The sequence below is a fragment of the Lampetra fluviatilis genome, chromosome 40 (assembly GCF_964198595.1).
Source record: "Lampetra fluviatilis chromosome 40, kcLamFluv1.1, whole genome shotgun sequence".
Lineage (NCBI taxonomy): Eukaryota > Metazoa > Chordata > Hyperoartia > Petromyzontiformes > Petromyzontidae > Lampetra > Lampetra fluviatilis.
The window spans coordinates 4,755,883-4,771,879 of record NC_136314.1 but is presented as its reverse complement, the minus strand read 5'-3'; the positions used below and the strand labels follow the sequence as shown (position 1 = coordinate 4,771,879).

The 15,997-nt window shown below is 50.0% G+C and overlaps 1 protein-coding gene across 3 annotated transcripts in view; it reads right to left on the bottom strand.

Moving 5' to 3' along the window:
* LOC144946140 (inositol 1,4,5-trisphosphate-gated calcium channel ITPR1-like) overlaps window positions 1-15,997 on the bottom strand; it is an 83,952-nt gene that overhangs the window by 63,156 nt on the left and 4,799 nt on the right. For all 3 annotated transcript variants that reach the window (XR_013639785.1, XM_078874910.1, XM_078874909.1), the window contains exon 2: window positions 1,694-1,764. Coding sequence is in view for 2 of the 3 variants with exons in the window: in XM_078874910.1 (XP_078731036.1) it covers window positions 1,694-1,764 (71 nt within the window). In the remaining variant the exon portion in view is untranslated. The remainder of the gene's footprint in view (window positions 1-1,693; window positions 1,765-15,997) is intronic.

Sequence of the window (15,997 nt, the reverse complement as noted above, 5' to 3'; positions counted from 1 at the left end):
ACCGCTGGTACCAGTCATCGGCAAGTCCACTCAGCTCCACGTCCTCCTGTACCACATCACTCCATCTCTTCTCTAGCCTGTGCCGCGCCCATTTAGCCCCCTCCATCCGGCCGAACAAAAGCTGTTTAGGCATGTGGTGGCTGGGCATGCGGGCTACATGGCCCAGCCAACGCAGGCTTGCCTGCCGGAGGAGCTCACCGATTGGACTTTGTCCAGATCTTTCAAGGATTTGTGAGCTCCTCACACAATCCAGCCTGGTTAAACCCAGGATGGATCATAGGCAGGCCAGCCGAAATGTTTCTAACCGGCAAAGATGTTCCATCAGGGGGGTCCACGTTTCGCAAGCGTAGAAAAGGGAGGGAATGACTGTGGCAGAGATGACCTGAAGTTTCGTGCGGAGCGACAAACCAGGTACCTTCCACGCAGCGTTACGCAACCGATTAAGAGATAATGCCGCTCGACTGATTCGGAGTGAGACCTCTGCTCTTAAACCGTAGCCGGTCATGAGCACACTGCCCAGGTATGAGAAACTCTCCACTCTATCCACAACTGCCCTATCACCAATTGGGAGTTGTGGGGGTGGAGTGTCCAATGGTACAAAATACCCAGGCAGGTGCTTAGTTTTGGTGGGGCTGATGGTAAGGCCCCACCTTTTAGTGGCAAGCTCCAGGTTCAGCAGCAGCACCTCCAACTCCTCCTCTGAGTGAGCAGCAATTACCAGATCATCGGCATACATAACATGGTTGAGCAATAGGGAGCCATCCCTTGACCGCACTCGAGCATCGATCGATCAGCCTCCCATTGTATGTGTACCAGATGGAAATTCCTCCGGTACAGCTATTGAAGGCTTCACGAACTAAGTGGTCGAAATAGATATTAAATAATATGGGAGCCAGATGACATCCCTGTCGCACCCCAAGGTGTACAGGAAATGGCTCCGACGCCCGGCCACGTAGTTTTACACACACACACACACGCACGCACACACACACACACGCATGCACACACACATGCGGACACACACGCACGCGCACACACGCACGCGCACACACACATGCACACACACACTCACACGCACACACGCACACGCACGCGCACATACGCACACACGCACATGTATTTTTGCTTTTATTTTTACCAATTTCTATCCAAATGCTGCTATCGGCGTTTTCCCATCGGAACTCTTAACAGTGAGCAGTGGACTACCCTGTGCAGGCCCCCCTCACCCCCGCCCCGTCCCCAGAACACATTTAGTTACGTGGGAAGGGACGGTGAGATGTTAAGTGAGTGGGTGACAGGCTGAGTGAGTCGTTGAGTGGGTGAATAGGTGAGTGGATGAGTGAGTGGGTGAGAGGCTGAGTGTGTCGTTGAGTGGGTGAGTGGGTGAGTGGATGAGTGAGTGGGTAAGAGGCTGAGTGAGTAATTGAGTGGGTGAGTGATTGAGTGAGCGAGTAACAGGCTGAGTGAGTAATTGAGTGGGTGAGCGAGTGGTTGGCTGAGTGGTTAAGTGGGTGAACTAGTGAGTGTTTGAGTGGTTGATTTGGTAAGTGGTAGAGTGGGTGTATAGTTGAGTGAGTTGCTGAGTGAAATTGGACAGGGGGCCCCATTTCATTCCGTGCACCAGGGCCCTTTCTCACCACGAAGCACCATTGATCACACGGCGGGTGGAGGGAAGTGGGGGAGGGGGTCTCACCTCTGAATTTCTTGGGAGGCCGAGTAAGATCTCCGGCTGCAGGTTGCACGACGCATCGATCGTCTACGAGCCTGAACAAGGGGGAAGATAGACGCGCACACGCACGCACACCTTAACAATGACAGCAATCTCTGCATTTACGAGGAGCTTAATGAAACGCCTCACCATCTCGAAGCGCCTTACGGACATTTCTGCTCAACAATTCGAAGGGGGCACCCCCAGTGGCAGCTGTCCGCGTGCGGCACAAGGTTGACTCGGTACTGCCCCGCCGCCGGTGGGCACGAGTCTGTCAGTAGGGGGGCGACGATCGCTGCCGTGTGCGTGCGTCATCCCAAATTGAGTGATTTCGCGGTGCAAGTGTATTCAGCCGCGCGACCGCTCCAGATGTCACTCGCGACCGACGTCAGCCGTGGCCGGGAACCGTGCTCAGCGTCTGCGAGTGCGTCGAGCAGCACGCGATCCACCGCGCCACAATCGGGTTGGCCAATCGTGCCGCTCACGTCACCGCAGACGGGACAAGCTTAGGCTCATATTCTTAGGTTTTTTTCGGTAAAGTCACGTAGGTAAAACATCAAAATTAATGAAAATAAAATAAAATAAAAAACAAAAAATCACGACGTTTCGGAGGCAACACACGGAGACTTGTGTTGCCTCCGAAACGTCGTGATTTTTTGTTTTTATTTTATTTTATTTTCATTAATTTTGATGTTTTACCTACGTGACTTTACCGAAAAAACCTAAGAATATGATTCCTTGCAGTCACGAAAGCTTCAAACCAAGCTTAGGCTCATTGTCCCACCTTCTCGACGTCATCGACGCCTTCATCATCATCGTCGTCGTCGTCGTCATCATCAGCGTCAGCATCATCGTCTTCTTCATCATCATCGTCGTCGTCATGATCATGAGCATGGTCATCAGCATTGTCAAAGGTGTCATCATCATCAGCTTCTCATTATCGTCACCATCACCATCTAATAAGATGGATTTGCAAGAAGCTACAAAGACCCGCATCGTTGCGTCTGCTGGGGCCTTTTCCTGTAAATTGCACCGCCAACTCCAACCCACGATAACTGTTTCCAAGAAAAAAAATCGTCCTAATGCGCAGCAGGCCTCTGGAATTAAACTGCGACAAAACCCGAGCCGGCTAATTGAAGCAAGGCGGAACGGAATTGACCGCCCAGTCGCTGGCAAGGAGGAGTGCAGGGGATGAAGCGTGGTGGGGGGGGGGGGTGCCGGGGATGCCACACGTTCGTGCGTACTCCGGCCCTCCACGCCAGGAATTTTATTTCTCAAGCCAACAGGCGCTTAGCAACTGCGGTGGGAAGAGAGTAAAAGCACGGGAGAGAAAGGGAGCGAGCGAGCGAGCGAGGGAGCACCCTCCGTAACAAGGCACACTTTGACCAAGGCACACTTTGACGCAGATCCCTCCTCCGTCGCGAAGGCTCACTTTGTGCACCGTGTGGCCAGGGCTACGGAATGCAGAAGTCGACGCTGCAAGGGAGCAGAATCAGAAGCAGCGGCGGCAGCGGCGTCGGTTCCCCGCGATCGCGCTGCACACGACAGCTGTCCGGCGTGTGCTTTCGGGCTGTGCCCCCGTGTTGCCCGGCGCGATGTCCGACGTTCCGCGCCCGGTGCAAATACGGGAAAAGGCCCGGCACACGATCTTGGGACACCGCTTATGCATTTTGCCACGAACGCCTTTCATCGTTGAGACGACGACGGTTACGAGGACGGCGATGATGACGACGGCGGCGGCGACTCGTACACACGACTGCGCCGGGAGCCCCGCGGGCCGACGTTTCACTCCGCGTGCCGCGGTGCTTCTTCTCCGAGCCGAACTTATTTTGTTCCAAAGAAGCCCCAGGGCATGAACAGTGAAACGTAAGGCGTCGTGTCGAACGGCACGCGCCCCCCCCCCCCCCGCGAACACGTCGGAGGGATGCACAAACGCGGAGTCGTGTCGGCAAAAGAAAACCACGATATGGGGTAATCATCCGGGACGTTCAAAATGGGAAGCAATTTTGGGTCACAATTTCTGACTTTTATTGAGCCAGGGGGGAAGGGTGGGGGGAGGGGCAAACGAGGCCACAGAGATGAGGTGGATCCAGTGAGATGAGGACAAAGATCCCCCGTGTAGCCTTAACAGACTGTTGGGGCAAGTGCTGTTTGCGAGTACCTATAAAGGCCCGTACAATACACGAGGGGGTGGGTGCCAGCACCACGCCCGACCGCCTTTGTCTCCCCAGTGGTGATGTTTACACACTGCACCAGGTACCCCTTTAAGGCCGAGTCGACCTAGGGGGGGACCGGTTCAAATAATGTTAACTGGTTGTTGGCCGTGAGTGGAGATCGAACTCGGGTCGCCATTGTTCGTAGCGGAACACACAACACACACAGAGACACGTGTGTGCATCCATACAAAAGATCCCAGAAAAGCTGCATCAACCCATTGGGGAAAGTTACGTTAGCGAGCACCTATCAAAGCAGGCACGGCACACAAGGGGGTAGTCTGGTAAGCAGCATCATACCGGCTGCCTTTGTCTCCCCAATGCTGATGTGTACACTCCACACAAGGTGTTAATTTAAGGCCGGGTTAACCTAGGGGAGGCCCAACATTGGTTCTAATATCCCTTCGAACTCATGTTAACTATGGCCAGAACTTGGGTCACCACCAGCGTTCGCAGCGCATCACGCTCACCGCTACACCACCGCTCCCCACACACAGACAGGGCTGCCTATTCAACCGTACAGGCTCGAGGGAGAACAGAGACAAGTGCTGTTGGCGAGCGCTTATTAAGGCACACGAGGGAGCGGTGTGGCAACACGACATCACCAGGCCGCCGCCTTTACGGCAAGTCCCGGAGCTCACACCCACGCAAAGTGTGCGAGCAAGTAGCGGTCAAAACAAATTGAAAAGGAAACTGACTCACAGGGTTCAACCGATGTGTAAGAATAACAAAGAGGCGGGAGACTGCATTGGGAGTGGTACAGCAGCACCGACACCCACAACAGCCTCTACCAGACCATTGGGAGAGCACGTGCTGTTAGTGAGCGTCTATTGAGGCCAGCACGGGCGGTGTGGTGACCAACACCGCAGCCCGTGAGAGTATGCCTCCCCAATGCTGTTGTTTACACACCGCGCCAGGTACTCATTTTAAGGTTGAGTCGACCTCGGGGAGGGCGCAGGACCGGTTCAGATCGACGTCAGCCGCGGTCCGTATTCGCTAACGCAGCGCCGTGCCACCGCTCCGCAGGAATTCATTCCGCGTCGGGCACCACGCCAAAGACGCCGCTCGGTACGCGACGCCGGGAACGAGCCGTGGAGACGCCACATCGTGGGGACAATCGCCGGCGGCGGCGGCGCGGCTCGAGCCCCTGGCTGGGGTCAGAGGAAGGTCCCTGTCAGGGGGTCCTTTTGAGACCCCCGGGGCGAGACTGTGGCCGGGCGAGGCATCTGGGTAATTGAGCGCAACAATGTCGTAGCCTCGGGAGGTGGATTGTTTCGCGCGTGGGACACCCCCACCCCGGGCATCCCAGAGGCACCCAGGAGTTGTGATGCGTTGGCTCTTGGCGGGTTTTTATTCGATCCATTGTGTGCTTGCCGATTAGCTCCTCTCATCTGCTAAAAAATACACGGGTACGTTGGACTTCTTTTGTACCTTACGTGGCCAACCGTGAAACACAAAAAACAGTTCTGAAGTAATGACTTTTCAATCGAGATTTCAAAGTGCATAACTCCAGTCGCTTCCTAATAGCGGAAGCAGAAGCGTTCCGGATGGCCGCAGAAGCGCATCTGAGAGGTCGGGTAATAGGAGTTGTGACGATTCACCAAAGTGCTTCTTGGGGAAAAAACGACCATCGGTGGATGACTCGTTGACAAGAGGAGGAATTTGACACGCGACGCCACCTATCCGGCTCCATCTATCACGCTGCACTGCCGCTGTGCGGAGCAGCCAAGACCGAAGATGGCAATCCTCTCGTCTGTCGCGCTTAAATAAAAAAAAACTCATTAAACCGTGCACACAGAAGGGCACGAGTGTGCCCGGGTGCGTACGTGCAAAGACAAAGATTCCCTCCCTACCGCCTTTAACAGACTGTCAGGGCAAGTGTTGTTGGCGAGCAACTATGAAGGCCGGCACGGCACACGAGGGGGTTGCCAACACCGCACCCGGCCACCTTTATCTCCCCAGTGGCGAAGTTTACACACCGCACCAGGTACTCATTTGAGGCTGAGTCAGCATAGGGGAGGCCCGGGACCCGTTCAGATAATCGTCACCAGTGTTTGCCGTGAGCCAGGCGACCCTCCTACCCCGAGCGCGATGCCACGCCGAGCCCAGTCCCTGGGCCTCGGCGTTGGCCGCATCTTCTACGCCGACCGTGGTAGCGGCCCGAGGTCGGCTCCGGTATCGCGGCGGCGCCACCACTACCACCGCCACCACCACCACCGCCACCACCGCCACCACCGCCACCGTCACCACAGCCGCCACCACCGCCACCACCACCGCCACCACCGCCACCACCACCGCCACCACCGCCACCACCGCCACCACCACCGCCACCACCGCCACCGCCACCACCGCCACCGCCACCGCCACAGCCGCCACCGCCACCGTCACCACAGCCACCACCGCCACCGCCGCCGCCGCCACCGCCGCCACCGCCACCATCACCACAGCCGCCACCACCGCCGCCGCCGCCGCCACCACCGCCACCACCACCACCACCGCCGTCGGTGACAACGCGCGGAGCTCCGGTGCGGTCGGCTGAGTCGTCCGCACGGGCCACGTTGTGTCCCAATAATAGTGATAATTATTATAATAATGCTCTTTGGTTCTTTCGGCAAGTCACATAAGTAGAAATAAAACAAAATAAATCACGACGTTTCGATAGCAACACAAGCCCTCATCTTCAGAAGACGTCTTCAGACGATGGCTTGTGTTGCTTTCGAAACGTCGTGATTTATTTTGTTTCATTTCTACCTACGTGACTTTACCGAAAGAACCAAAGAGTATGGATTCCTGCAGTCACGAAAGCTTCAAATCAAGATATTATAATAATGCCAAGAGCACAAATGGGTACTTCATGTAGCATTCACTCACTGCATTTAGATGCAGTTTAGATGCGGCGAGCGAGCATCATATTAACCGCGAAAAAAATGAAGTGGGCACATCGTGGCTAGGAGGGAGACAATATCCGATAGTCACGACGAACAACAAAGTCGCAGCCAGATAAGTAAACGGGCCCGAGCGTTCTTCCACCGAGGAGATGGAGCGATGCAATCAGCTCGTGTGTAGGAGTCAGGACGGACTTTCGCATCCCGAAGAGCCGTGAGAGACTGTGAAGGGAGGGGGGCCTTCGTCCAGCAGTGGATCGACACGGCTGACGATAATGAAGAGCCCGAGTCTCTGGGGCGTGTAAAGGAGTCCACAGGTTAGACGATTAATGACGCAAGGGAGAGCGGCCGACGAGCAACCTGAGACCCTGACGCCACCGGGGTAATTCAATCGGGTGCCAATTTGCTCTGAAAAAAAGCCACACGGCACGGTAAATAGCCGCTCGGCAAATCTCGCGCACGCGTGAAGTGCCCCGTATTGTGCGCACGGTCGTCCGTCCCCCATATTTTTTTCTATCTCCGCCCGTCCATCTCCAAAAACACGAGAGGAAAAAAACAGCGCGCAATGGATCCGCTTTGGGCAAAAACACCTTGCCCACCACGGTCAGCGCCCCGCGGCCTCTCCAGTCCGCGCGTCGGTCTGCGTCCGTCAGTCCGGGTTTGTCTGCTTGTCCGTCCGTTTGTCCGGTTCAGTGGTCAGTTATCACCACCGCCGCCTCCCGCCCCCCCTGTATTTACTCCCTGCCCTTTAAACCAGCAGCTGCGTTCTAATTGATTTTCCTCCCCCGTCCTCCTGCTCCGTGTGTCACGTCGTAAAGTAAAACACCCACACCGCAGGCGGGGCAACAAGAAAAATAAAATTATATAACGATGAACTCGAGCGAGGTGAGAAGCGACGGTCAACGGGAAGTCCTCCAACGATTGCCGAATTATGCCAGTTTTCTTTATTCGGTGCTTCGAAACATTTGTTCCAAAATTGCCGACTGGTAGTGCCCAAGACGGCGGACGAGAGCCGTGAAATTCTTTCGTGGCGTTTTATCTCTCTGGATCACGCAAATATGTACGGCGGCCAGGTCAACGTGGTAGCTGAATGTCGATAAACAGAGAATATAATTTTGTGGGGAATAAAACGAATGTGCTATGGAACATGAAAATAAATAGAAACAGTATCCATCTTCTCCACCTTATTTTGTATGGAGTTTGAAAAAAGCAGCAAGGTCACGATTGCATTTCTAATGTTGCGAGCCATACCATCGTTAACTGGGTAATAGCTGAGTCAAGTCTGCTTGCTCCACCAGAGTACGCGTACACGGTCGCAACCACAGCTAGTTGATGGGCAGGTCCCGAGTGGTGGGGTAAATCGTGGGTACTCCAACCTCTTTCAATTCGTCTGGCCAACAGGGCTTCCCTAAAGCAGTCCCACACAGGCCCTTGCACCAGCAGTGGCACGAGCAGGCCATTGCAGGGACACAACCTTTCACCATTTGTCTTGCCGCATGAGTCCGTTGATTTTCGCAGATGGCAGCTGAGTTCGTCTTGTAATTAAGAGGTTTGACCCAGGTCACGAGCCACTGTTCACAGTGCAAACTCTTGGCCTAAACCCATAATCCATCCTAAATTCTCCAGGGTTCACTGGTTCTTGACTCCTGAGGTGGTTGTCTGGCTTGATCACCTGAATGTCAAATTGTGGTTGTTGGTCTGCATCTACATCAGCCATAGAATAAAAGGCTGCGACTGGGAAGCTAAGCAAGGCCGGGGCTGGTTGGTACTTGGGTGAGGAGACTGCATTGGGAATGCCAGTGACTGAGACATGGCAATACAGCAAATCGATTATTGAATCCATCTGTGCGGAGCTATTGAGTCATATTCTCTCGTTTGTTCTGGGTTTTCTCCAGGTACTCTCGTATCCTCCCGTGTGACAAGATAGTCGTGAGTGGAATCGGCCAAACATCCGAATACAGTACCCTCCTGAAAACAGGTCGTCAGGTTCAGTGCGGCTTTCTTGGGAAAAATAGGTTTTAGTTTTACTTCTAGTGTTATTTAAAAAAAGTATAATGACACTTCATTAGGGGTGTAATGATACACTTACTCGGTGATTTATATAGCTTCTTCAGTTCACAAGACATACATTGGATCGCTTGCGTGAGGATCGGTGTTTTAATCTGTAGTATGCTTCATAATAAAGATTATTGGATTTCGATTTAAAGCTTTCGTGACTGCAGGGATTCATCTTCTTGGTTCTTTCGGTAAAGTCACGTAGAAGGGAAGTAATAAAATAATAAAAATAAAACATAATAAAATAATTCTCACGACGTTTCGGCCACAACGCAAGCAGCCGTCTCATTCTTCACCTGAATACGGCTGCTTGCGTTGTAGCCGAAACGTCGTGAGAATTATTTTATGATGTTTTATTTTTATTATTTTATTACTTCCCTTCTACGTGACTTTACCGAAAGAACCAAGAAGAAAAAATAAAAGATTATTGGGTTAGAAGTAGTAATTAATTGGCGTTTTGTTTACGTGGTTCAGTGTCTCTGATCTCTGATCCACCTGGTCCAGTCACCTCTCGCTTGTGAGCTTGCTTTTAAGCACAGGCAAGGAATCTGCTCTTCTGGATTCCAAGGGTGGTATGTCTTGCAAATTAACAGTCCAAAAGCCTCGAGGAAGTATTCCTTATCACCGCCACATCATTCGCATCATCGTCTGCTTCGCCTTGAGACTCACGGTGCATTTATCCCATTGTCAAGCGTCTCTGACAATAGCTGCCCTCACCTGAAAGGCCACATGCTCCGACCTGAGCCTATTAGAGGGTGAACTATGTAGGCTTTTATTAAATCCAGTGTGCACAGGGCAACCCACGTAGAGACTGGTTACAAAAGACGTTTGTTGCGTGCGATTTGCTGAGGTGCAGCAACTACAGAGCCTCCACGTAGGTCAACCTGACATAGGTGTTATAGGCTGCGGGGAAACGTGGTGGGCAGACAATGTCAGCGCAGCAAAATCCAGTTATTTTATGTTTCGGTTTTGATACCGACAATTATGTAGCAAAATAGTCTTAGTGTCTCTATCCCACTTTTCATTATCAGCGATGACCCAACCACTGCTGAATGAAGGCCTCACTGGCAACAATAGAGCTCGCACCGGCACAAGAGATCATTCCACCGGACGTTCAATCGCGCGTGTTCCCTCCTTTGGCTGTGACTCCGTAATTCGTCTTGACACCCACCGAGTCTCTAATCTCGTGTCTGTTAAAGTGGAAAGTAAACAAATTCCCCCACTTTACTGTACAATGTTTCACTTTTATCAGTCGACCTCTGTCATGGGAATTAGATTTTACAGTGTAATCACCATTAGTCATGGGTTTTAAACGCAATACCATTTTTTCTCTCTCGCAAATAATCGCATCACTAGTTCTTGGCAAACACAACCGCAAACATGTTTTGTAAGCTGAAAATTGCAGACATATATTCTAAAAGACGAGGCAGATAGTGGTGGTGATGATGACTTTGGGCAGCAGCAACGACGATAACAAAATAATTTTCTAGGTCCTGGCATTTTTCCCAACCATGTAAAGTCTTGCCTCTGTGGTCCTCTCTCGTCCACTCATTCCCGTTCTGGGGCCATCACCTCCATGTCCAACTCAACAGTCATTCGCATCCGAGTCCACCACTTTGCAAGGTCAGCAGCGCTGGTCGATGGACACTATACCATTGATTTGCCATTGAAAAGTGAGAATACGAAAATGCCGAACAACCGCTGCATTGCAAGGCAGCGCATCATCAGTTTCAAGAGAAAGCTGAGCAAGAGCCCAGATTTCCATGAGGACTACAACAGATTCATGAGAGACTTCATTGCAAAGGACTTTGCTGTGAAAGTGCCTAAAAAGCAGCTGGAACGAGAATGCGGAAGAGTGTGGTATATTCCCCACCATGTGGTGGACCACCAGAAGAAAAAGAAGATCCGTGTAGTCTTCGACTGCACTGCAACATACCAAGGAACCGCATTGAATGAGCAGTTACTCCAAGGACCCAACCTCACCAACACTCTCATTGGTGTGTTGACCAGATTCAGAGAAGAATCTGTGGCTATGATCGTGGACATCGAGTCAATGTTTTATCAGGTCAGAGTGCCGGAGGATGACGCTGACCTACTGCGTTTCCCGTGGTGGTCTGGTGGTCACCTGAGTCAAGCCACAGAGGAGGACAGAATGACTGCGCACCTGTCTGGAGCCACGCCATCACCCAGCTGTGCATCCGACGCACTAGGGAGAACAGCTGAAGATGGAAGAACTGAGTCAACACCAGAGGCGGTTGACACAGTATGCAGAAGCTTCTACGTCGACGACTGCTTGAAGCCTGTGTCATGTGAAGGCCGTGCTGTCACCCTGTCAAGAGGTCTCCGAACTTTGTGTTCTAGTGAGGGAAAATGGGTACCCGTACCCGGTCGGGTACGGGTACCCATTTGCGACCCTGGTGCGGCCGGGTACGGGTAAGGAATATAAACCCGTTTGCGACCTCTGGCTGCAAGTAAACCTGAGAGGCAGAAGATACTTCTCAAGCAGTGCATGCAGGAACTCAAAGCAACACTGGAAAATGATCTGCTTACAGTGGAAAACCAGACCCAGGCTGAGATCGACCCAATCCGCTTCAGCCAGAAGAATGGTCAAGACCATGCCAGTCTCCAACGGTTCAGTCCGTCGCGTGTGTGTTAAAACGAAGTTCAGCACACTGGAGCGAGCTATTACAAAGCTGTCTGTTACAAGAGGCAGCATGAAAGTATACGGATAAGACGAAGAGAAGGCTCAAGAAAGCCAATAAGTGGCAGAAATACAAGAAATTGTTACAAGTAAAGTTCATTATTTAGAGTTTTGTGGCTCTTAAGGTTAAAGTTAAGAGTAATTGGTATGCTCCCCGCCTAGCCAAATAGGAGCTGGTAATGTAAGAGCCATTAGACAGAAAGTGAATGTATTATTTCTGTGTATACATTTGATGTACATCTGTCATAAATTTGTTGACAGACTAGGCATACTCGATTTGGAATATTCCAACTGTCTAGAACCCCCCCTTTGGTGAGACGCTCCGTTGGTTGAACCCATGACGTCACTTCCGCCCTGACAGTATAAATGGGAAGCCAAGAGAAGGGCCAGTGGACGTGTGACAGGTGAAGATATCTCCTTGGAAATCGCTCGTTTTTGTGCAACTAAGAAATAAAAAAAACAGTTTTGATTTAAGCCACGTCCAACACGCGTTAGACTTATTGCTCCCACAGGTTACGACGTAGCTTATTTTCTGGTAGAAGAAAGCTGCGCCGACACACACCACTCTGGACCACATACCGGAGTAAACCGGTGTCCCCGTAGCCTGTGCTCCTCTTCAACGGAGGAGGAATACCAAAACGACGCGAACGAAATTCTGAAATAGCCTCATGGTTCTAACAACTCGACATTGACATTTAACTCTTCTATGTACGTGTGTTGAACTTCTTTCGCACCGTACGTGGCCAAAAGTGCCAATCAGAGGTGCGGTGGAAGGCCAACAAACTAAACACAAAAATTAATTCTAAACAAATGAGTTTTTTTTATTCTTGGTTCTTTCGGTAAAGTCAAGTAGAATGGAAATAATAAAATAATAAAAATAAACCAATAAAATAATTCTCACGACGTTTCGGCCACAACGTTTCGGCCACAACGCAAGCAGCCGTCCTCAGGACGGCTGCTTGCGTTGTGGCCAAATTATTTTATTAAGTTGTATTTTTATTATTTTATTATTTCCATTCTACGTGACTTTACCGAAAGAACCAAGAAGATGAATCCCTGCAGTCACGAAAGCTCTTAATCGAAAATTTTTTTGTTTTTTCAAATCTCGATTTAAAAGTGCATAGCTCCAGTGGCTTCATAATCAAATAGCTCCTGAGCACATGGCCAGCATGTGCCTGAACAGGGCCACTTTGAAACCACCTTTCTGGACCTGCCCCTCGGGTCTCTACCCTGGTGCTTTCGTGTGCGTCAAGTTTGTTCGGTGTATGTGGTTTCATTCTCTTCTTACGATACGTCAGAGGTCGCAACCGGGGACCCGATACCCGTACCCTACCCGATACCCGGCTACCCGTACCCGGCCGGGTACGGGTACCCGTTTGCGACCCTGGTGCGGCCGGGTACGGGTACGGGTAAGGAATCAAAACCCGTTTGCGACCTCTGCGATACGTCGTGCCTAGCCTACCGAGTCAGCTTTCTCTTCACGTGTCCGAGACGGGTACCACTTTCCATGAATTCGAACTGACATCACTCCGAGTCATCCAAGTTGACTTTCTTTCAGCTTGGACCGCCAAGGGGTCATCCAAATTTAAGTGGTAAATATATATATATAAATAACAGTACAGTAACACCATAACAATACCGAACCTGGCAAGTTTAAGTCAGAATCTTACAAGGAACTTTGTCATAAACGGGGTAAAAAAAAATTCATCACAGGACTGTATAAACTTGTAAAAGCCACATTTTTTAGGTAACTCGGCAAGGATGTTTGTAAGAAAATACATTTTTTTTTCAAGCTGTCCCAGGTTCATCAAGGTATACTGAAGCATTTGTGACATACGGAATTTTGCCCTGGTGTTCCATTTTTTGGCATCATCGCCCGACTTATGATACGGCCAGAGGGTTTAATGCACGACCCATGATATGGACCAGAGGGCTTCATGCCACGACCCATGATATGGACCAGAGGGCTTCATGCCACGACCCATGATATGGACCAGAGGGCTTCATGCCACGACCCATGATATGGACCAGAGGGCTTCATGCCACGACCCATGATACGAACCAGAGAGCATCATGCATGACCCATCATAGGGACAGAGGGTTTCATCCATGACCCATGATCAAGGCTGGCAGCATCGCGTTTTTTTCCATCGGGTTTTTCATGGTTTTAATCAAACCCGATCATCTCAGACGAGCAAAAATCTGGTTTTATTCGGTTTTATTGCCTGTTAATCCCTACAATTATAGCCCCCACCGAAGAGAAGACAAACAACACGTTCCGCTACGAGATGATGGTCAAAGGTCACAAGACACCGATGGATTCTTGGCTATCCAATGGCAGTGAGTGGCCTGAGCTGCAAAAGATCGCCGTCAAGCTGTCCAGCATTGCCACGTCCAGTGCCACATCCGAGAGGAACTTCTCCACCGCGGCCTTCGTTCACTCCGAGCTGAGTAACAGCCCGCGCGTGAAGTCGGTGGAGGAGGTCGTCGTCTTCACCAAGAGCAACATTCACGACTTTTTCGCCGGCGCGCTTGAGATGATCGATGAGGACAGCGAATCCGATGAATCTGGTGCCGATTGACGACAACTTGGCTTGCCGGATTAAAACCATGGTTTGTTTTCGACAAAATCGGGTTTTTTTTAATATATAAAACTAATAACCCGATCAAATTTGCAACAAACAAAAAAGTCGTTTTTTTTTCACCCTTGCCCATGATAGGGGCATAAGCGAGCTGCTGCTGCTCGCCACGAACAGCACTCGCCCCAACACTCTGTTACTACAGGTTATAACACTGTGTTACTACAGGCTATAACACACTGTGTTACTGCAGGTTATAACACTGTGTTACTACAGGTTATAACACACTGTGTTACTACAGGTTATAACACTGTGTTACTACAGGTTATAACACACTGTGTTACTACAGGTTATAACACTGTGTTACTACAGGCTATAACACACTGTGTTACTGCAGGTTATAACACTGTGTTACTACAGGCTATAACACACTCTGTTACTACAGGTTATAACACTGTGTTACTACAGGCTATAACACTGTGTTACTACAGGCTATAACACACTGTGTTACTACAGGGTTATAACACACTATGTTACTACAGGCTATAACCCACACTGTGTTACTACAGGCTACAACACACACTGTATTACTACAGGCTATAACACTGTGTTACTACAGGCTATAACACACACTGTGTTACTACAGGCTACAACACACACTGTGTTACTACAGGCTATAACACTGTGTTACTACAGGCTATAACACACACTGTGTTACTACAGGCTATAACACTGTGTTACTACAGGCTATAACACACACTGTGTTACTACAGGCTACAACACACACTGTATTACTACAGGCTATAACACTGTGTTACTACAGGCTACAACACACACTGTGTTACTACAGGCTACAACACACACTGTGTTACTACAGGCTACAACACACACTGTGTTACTACAGGCTATAACACTGTGTTACTACAGGCTACAACACACTGTGTTACTACAGGCTATAACACACACTGTGTTACTACAGGCTATAACACTGTGTTACTACAGGCTATAACACTGTGTTACTACAGGCTACAACACACTGTGTTACTACAGGCTACAACACACACTGTGTTACTACAGGCTATAACACTGTGTTACTACAGGCTATAACACTGTGTTACTACAGGCTACAACACACTGTGTTACTACAGGCTACAACACACTGTGTTACTACAGGCTATAACACACACTGTGTTACTACAGGCTATAACACTGTGTTACTACAGGCTACAACACACACTGTGTTACTACAGGCTATAACACTGTGTTACTACAGGCTATAACACTGTGTTACTACAGGCTACAACACACACTGTGTTACTACAGGCTATAACACTGTGTTACTACAGGGTACAACACACACTGTATTACTACAGGCTACAACACTGTGTTACTACAGGCTATAACACTGTGTTACTACAGGCTATAACACACACTGTGTTACTACAGGCTACAACACACACTGTGTTACTACAGGCTACAACACACACTGTGTTACTACAGGCTATAACACTGTGTTACTACAGGCTACAACACACACTGTGTTACTACAGGCTATAACACTGTTACTACATGGTATAACACTATGTTACTACAGGGTACAACACACACTGTGTTACTACAGGGTACAACACACACTGTGTTACTACAGGGTATAACACACACTGTGTTACTACAGGCTATAACACACTGTGTTACTACAGGGTATAACACACACTGTGTTACTACAGGCTATAACACACACTGTGTTACTACAGGCTATAACACTGTGTTACTACAGGCTACAACACACACTGTGTTACTACAGGCTATAACACTGTTACTACATGGTATAACACTATGTTACTACAGGGTACAAC